At 36.4% G+C, this 6,543-nt stretch overlaps 1 protein-coding gene across 1 annotated transcript; it reads left to right on the plus strand.

Moving 5' to 3' along the window:
• Positions 1-729: 729 nt before the first annotated feature.
• LOC109214353 (receptor-like protein kinase THESEUS 1) lies at positions 730-4,073 on the plus strand. The gene has a single exon (XM_019378257.1). The coding sequence runs from the start codon at positions 1,325-1,327 to the stop codon at positions 3,842-3,844; it is 2,520 nt and encodes an 839-aa protein (XP_019233802.1). The 5' UTR covers positions 730-1,324; the 3' UTR covers positions 3,845-4,073.
• The last annotated feature ends 2,470 nt before the right edge of the window (positions 4,074-6,543 follow it).

Genomic DNA, 6,543 nt, shown 5'->3' on the forward strand with positions numbered 1-6,543 from the left:
AATAAGTTGTTTCCCCTTTTAATAAAAACAATAATCTTTGATGATCTTATTTTCGGAAAAATTATAATAATACTTTGCATTCATTAATCTCAAATCTTGATCATCTTTCTAACCTTTTTTTTAATTTTATTTTGTATATTTTAAAATCTTGTGATCTTAAAAGTTAGATATATTTTCTAACTATGTGATCTTAAAAAGCTACAAAATATTTTCCTTGCAAAAGGTAAATTATCATGAAATAATCGCGAAAGCTTATAGTCTAGTGCTATTAGTAAGAGTCTTTCACATAATAGCATGAGTTTAATTCTCACTACCCCTGTTTTTTCTTCTTCCTTTAATCTTCTGTAACAACAACAACAACAACAAAAATACTTAGTGTAATCTTACAAGTAGAATTTGGGGAGGGTAATGTGTATGCAGACCTTACCTCTATCTTATGAAAGTAGGGAGTCCGTTTCCGATAGACCCTCGGCTCCTTCCCAAAAATCATCTTATGATATTATTGGAAGAGATTAGTAAAATATCTCAATCAACATCAACAAAATCATTAGGTGTACTGATTATCATAATAAAACTCCATTTTCAACCATAAAAAATAAGAGAAAAAATAACAAAAAAATGAAAAGTGAATTTGGACCATAGGAAAGAAGGAAAAGAAGTTGGTCAACTCACTTAGGAATCTAGAGATGGCAGACAGTTATTAAGATATTAGGAAGAAGTGACAGTTGTAAACTGGCTGTGTTAGTTATTAGCTCATCTCAATTCCCTAAGCTTCAACTTTAATGTCATCAAACCTGTCACCCAACTTGCTCAAATTTTTCCTAACACTCTCACTTCCACCGACCCAAAAGTTCCAAATTCTTGGAATTCACAAAATACCCATCTTCAACCTCACACTTCTCCTTCACTTTTTCCCAATTTTTCTAGATTTTTTTCCCTCTCTCATACACACCAAGGTGTGTTGTTTTTTTCAGCTCAATTAGACATGGACAAGAATTTATCCCATATTGGTTTTTTTCAGTCAAGCCGAGGGTCTATCGGAAACAGCCTCTCCACTTTGATACGGTAGATTTAAGGTGTGCGTACACATTACCCTCCCTAAATTCCGCTAGACCCCGCTTATATGAGATTTCGCTGAATTTGTTGTTGTTGTTGATTTTTGTAGCCAGTCTTGTACCTTAAATGTATGCTTCTTGCTTTGTTGTATCTTTGAATTTTCTTGGATAATGGTGGTGTTCGAGCCAGTTTGTTCATACCTCAACTAAATCTAGCTGATACCTGCTACCTTCCACTAGCAGAAGTACCGAGTGTGTTTGAATTGAAGATGGTGTCTATAAAAAGGTTGTTTTTTGCTAGCATTGTGTGTTTTATCACTATTTCATCATTGGTATGTGCTTCTTTTACCCCAATAGACTGTTTCTTGATTAGTTGTGGGAGTAGTAAATCTATACAAGTTGAAGATGGTAGGGTTTTTGAACCTGATTTTGGAGATTCTGATGTGGGGTTGAGTACCAATTCACTTATTACAGTTTCAAATAGTGAAAATGGTTTATCTGAACTTCATAATTCTGCTAGAGTATTTACTAAAAGTTCAGTATATACCATTAGTACAAAGGAAATTGGTAGACATTGGTTAAGGTTGCATTTTTACCCTGTCAAGAATAATCAGCATGACCTAAAATCAGCTGTTTTTTCTGTTGTGGCAAATGGTATTTCACTGCTTCATGAGTTTTCCTTTTCAAGATTGGGGAAAATTGATCCTCTCCTAAAGGAATACGTAGTCGAAATAGGTGGATCGAGTTCGGAGAATTTAGTACTTACATTGACTCCAGCTAGTGGCTCAATTGCATTTATCAATGGGATAGAAGTGGTTTCTATGCCTGAGGGACAATTTGATTTTAGTGTTATCCCAATTCCAATGGGTCCCGGGTTTGTTATTCCATCCTCGGTTGCCTTAGAAACAGCTTATAGAGTGAATATGGGAGGTCCAAAGTTGACACCAAGAAATGACACTTTGTGGAGGATATGGAATTCAGATCATTCATTTCTTGTCCATCCTTCTTCTGCCCGTAACGTGACTAAAGATCCGAAAACAGTCAAGTATCCAGCGGGTGAGTCGGTTGATATTGCACCGAATTGGGTTTATGCTACTGCACAAGAAATGGCAGATGCCAAAGTAATGGATCAGAAGTTTAACATTACATGGGCATTTCAAGTTGACATTGGATTCACTTACTTCATTCGGATGCATTTCTGTGACATTGTTAGTGCTTCTCTTAACAATTTGATCTTCGATGTCTACATCAATAACCAAACGGCTGTGGAGTCATTGGATATCTCTACCAAGACAATGGCATTGTCGGCTGCTTACTTTGCGGATTTTGTAGTAAATATGACTATGGGATCGGACAAAATTTTCGTTCAAGTTGGTCCTTCTAATTTAAGGACTACTCAAGCCAATGCAATTCTAAATGGTTTGGAGATAATGAAAATGAGAAATCCTAGTAATAGCCTCGATGGAGAATTTCTTGAATATTCCAGCGATTCCAAAAGATCGAATACTAAGAAACATGTCATGGTAGCAATTTTCGCTACGGTAGGAGGGTTAGCAGGATTATTGCTCATCGCAGCGTCCTGTTTTCTCTGTTTTGTTTGTTTCCGCAAGCCAAAGGTATTGGCAAAACAAAAATCTTTGTCATGGCTATCTTTTCCACAACAAGTTGGAATTTCAGAAACCAAAATCTCAGCAGGTAGTTTTGCTTCAACAACACCTTCACGGACCTTGGGCCGCATCTTCACTTTCGCTGAGATTCGTGAAGCTACCAAGGACTTTGATGAGAGCTTGGTCATTGGCGTTGGCGGCTTTGGCAAAGTTTACAAAGGAGTGCTGGAAAGTGGGGTTATGGTTGCTGTAAAGAGAGGAAACAGTAAATCTCAACAAGGACTTGTGGAGTTCAGGACAGAGATCGAGATGTTATCTAAGCTTCGCCACAGACACCTAGTTTCTCTAATTGGCTATTGTGAGGAGCTCAATGAGATGATCCTCGTGTACGAATTCATGGCAGGCGGACCACTTAGAAAACATTTGTACGGATCAGATATTCCTCATTTATCTTGGAAACAAAGACTAGAAGTATGCATTGGAGCGGCAAAAGGATTGCATTATCTTCACACGGGGGCAGCCGAGTGCATCATCCACCGCGATGTAAAGACTACCAACATCTTGTTAGACGAAAATCTCACCGCAAAAGTGGCTGATTTTGGTCTATCAAAATTTGGTCCTGCATTGGATCAAACTCATGTGAGTACTGCTGTGAAGGGAAGTTTTGGTTACCTCGATCCAGAGTACTATCGTCGACAGCAACTCACAGAGAAGTCTGATGTCTATTCTTTTGGAGTAGTACTTATGGAGGTTCTATGTGCTCGATCAGCAATCAATCCTTCGCTCCCGAGAGAACAAGTAAACATCGCCGAATGGGCAATGCATTGGCAAAAGAAGGGCCAATTAGAGCAGATAATCGATCCTTATCTTATCGGAAAAGTGAGCATTGATTCACTTAGAAAATATGGCGAAACTGCTGAGAAGTGTTTGGCTGAGTACGGTTGTGAGAGGCCATCGATGGGAGACGTTCTTTGGAATCTTGAATATGCTCTTCACTTACAAGAAGCTGCTGCACAATCTTTAGAAGATGAGAACAGTCATAATATACCGGATATACCTTACTCAATTCCACGTGTTGAGTCGGGACCAGCTGACGAAATTGACATTGTTAGCCATGGAGAATCAGATGTAACAACTTCATCTGGAGTGTTCTCTCAGCTAATGAATCCAAAGGGAAGATAAAGAAGAGGTATGTGATTGTAAAAGAAAGAAATTGTGGTTATAGTGTTCTTTTTTCATACTATATAAGTGGATTTATACCTTATATTATCAATCTCACGATGAAGATTCCTTGATGCATTTTTAGGTATGGCTTACACAGCTTACATTATGAATCAATTGTAGTAATGTTTTTGTTGTAATTTCCATGTGATGCCTGGTTTTCTTTTTCAAGTTTCTTCAGTTTTGTGGTTTTTTTTTCTTTTCCTCCTTCTTCTTCTTCTGGTCAGGGGCGGAGCTAGCACTCGGATTACGGGTTCCGCGAACCCGATAGCTTTGGTCCAAACCATGTATTTGTCTTAAGAAATTCATTGAATATGTACGAACTATTAATATAGAATCCAGTAACTTAAAAAAGATTGGAATATCGAACCCATAAACTTCTGCTTCTGGTGCAAGAGAGGGAGCTCCTGATCAGTGGCCAAGTTGAAGAGCCAGAATGACACCTATAATGATAGTAAATACTATTGGAGCCAGAATGATACTTTTGGTATAATCAAATGGTATCCGAAACTTAATGGCCCGCCTAATCTAGGTTCGTATTGCATAACAACAACAACACCAGGTCTAAGAGGTAGTGTGTACGCAGACTTACCCCTATCTAGTGAAGGTAGAAGATTCATATTGCATAAGAATCATTAAACGGGGAAGCGCTCCCTATCAGGGTTTCTTTATTCCGGCCTCTAATTAAAGATGAAGGGATTACCATTACATTCATCCCATGACACCCATTGATGGTAATACTTTGATCTATCAATTAATGTGGAAAGGGTCAGACAAAAGACAAAAACTGTTCTCTTTAGTTGAGCCCATTTAAACCAGCATAAGGAATCCAGTTTATCATTGGATAAATTTGAGTGTTCAAGTGACAATTGAGGTTAAGTTTGAGTGTCTGTTTATGTATTTTGCCATTAATATATCTCCCATTAGATGTATGAGGTTTAAATAATCAAAATCTTGGAGTTTCATTCATTTTTCTTTGAAACTGATAATTCCAAGATCGATAAATTTGTTTATTCATTTTTGAAGATAAATTAGCTTTAAATGATGAACATGGAAAATGTCTCGTAGAAGACGATTCATAAATTAAGGGACAAGCCACTCTACCACTATATTTTATAAAAGGAAAATTGTTATGCATGTGCAACTCCATGTAGTTCTCAAGATTCAAAATTAGTATTATAGTTTAAGTAACTTATGAATGTGGTAAACGTGTTTAATAGTAGAGGCCTTAAATTAATGTTCAGATCACGAATCGAATTTTTAAAAAGTGGCCAACATCTGAATACAAGACCCTAAAGTGGCAACCAGATATAAATAACACTGACGATACAGAAGAACAAAGGGTGATTTGCACCAAAAAAATTGCAGAAATATGACACTTTTTGGTATGGTCTTTAACTTTTGACCCTCCCATGGGGCAACTTGTTAAACTAAAATTCTGTCAATGGGGTAAACGAGGATAAAAAATCAAGATCATCCGCTTTGAGGACCATTTCTGTACTTCACCCGATTTGCACCGTAGGATCAGCGACGTTTAAAATTTGTCCCCATTTAAGGAATTTATGTGAAAATAAACTCGGGGCATAACTTGGTATACAAACCTTGTTGGATTAACAAAATTTACCTTGTTCGCAAGTTATGAGAGCGCAGCATAACTTTGATACAAATTGTTCACAAGTTCTGCCATATGAACAAAATTTGCCTTATGCACAAGTCATGACGGACGTGCATAACTTTGGTACAAATTACTAACAAAAGTTCTTGAATTAGTTTGTAATATTTGGGGTCTTAAATTGAATAGACATAGTGGGTGTGTTTGGTATAAAGGAAATATTTTCCGTAAAATGGTTTTTCAATTTTTTCATGTTTGGTTGGTTTAAATGTTTTGGAAAATATTTTTCTCACTAACTTATTTTCCTCCGACTAGAGGAAAATGTTTTCCCTATCAAGAGAAGAAGGGAAAATATTTTTCAAAACTCTTTTTCAACCTTCCTCACCCTATTCCCCATCCCCACCACCACACCCACCGACCCATCCCTACCCCACCCCCACCCACCCACGCCCTCACCCCCACCCTCCACCTTAAATAAAAATATTATTAATAATACTTTCTTTTCATGTTATAGATAGAATAATTTTTTTCATTTCAACAAATGAGTATTTTCTTTTCATGATATAAAAAAATGATTTTTTTTATTTTAACAAATAAAGTACTTTCTTTTCATGATATAGAAAAAGTTTTTCTTTTATGTCAACAAAATGACATAGTAAAGAGTATTTTCTTTCATTTTAACAAAAAAAATATATTTTCTTTCCATGATCTATAAAAAGTATTTTCTTTTATTTTAATTAAATGGGTACTTTATTTTCATGTTGTAGAAAAGTACTTTTTCAACCAAAAAATGAGTATTTTATTTTTGATTATAGAGCACAACTTTCAACATTATTTTTGTGTAAAAAGGTAAAGCAGCACATTAGTTAATTTGGTTTGTGTGAATTTTTAGAAGAATAATTAAATTCTTGAAGAAAATAAAGTCCTGAAACGTTGGGTATTTGTGGGGGAGGGGTGAGGGGGGGGGGGGGGTAGCAAAGAAACATAGGGACTTGGGGGAAGGAGAGTGAGGAAAGTAGCATAAAAAAATATTTTCTATTCTCTAACC

Source organism: Nicotiana attenuata, unplaced genomic scaffold (assembly GCF_001879085.1).
Source record: "Nicotiana attenuata strain UT unplaced genomic scaffold, NIATTr2, whole genome shotgun sequence".
NCBI classification, from domain to species: domain Eukaryota; kingdom Viridiplantae; phylum Streptophyta; class Magnoliopsida; order Solanales; family Solanaceae; genus Nicotiana; species Nicotiana attenuata.

Coding starts and splice junctions, on each gene's coding strand:
- LOC109214353 (XM_019378257.1), top strand. CDS start 1,325: ATGGTGTCTATAAAAAGGTTGTTTTTTGCTAGCATTGTGTGTTTTATC.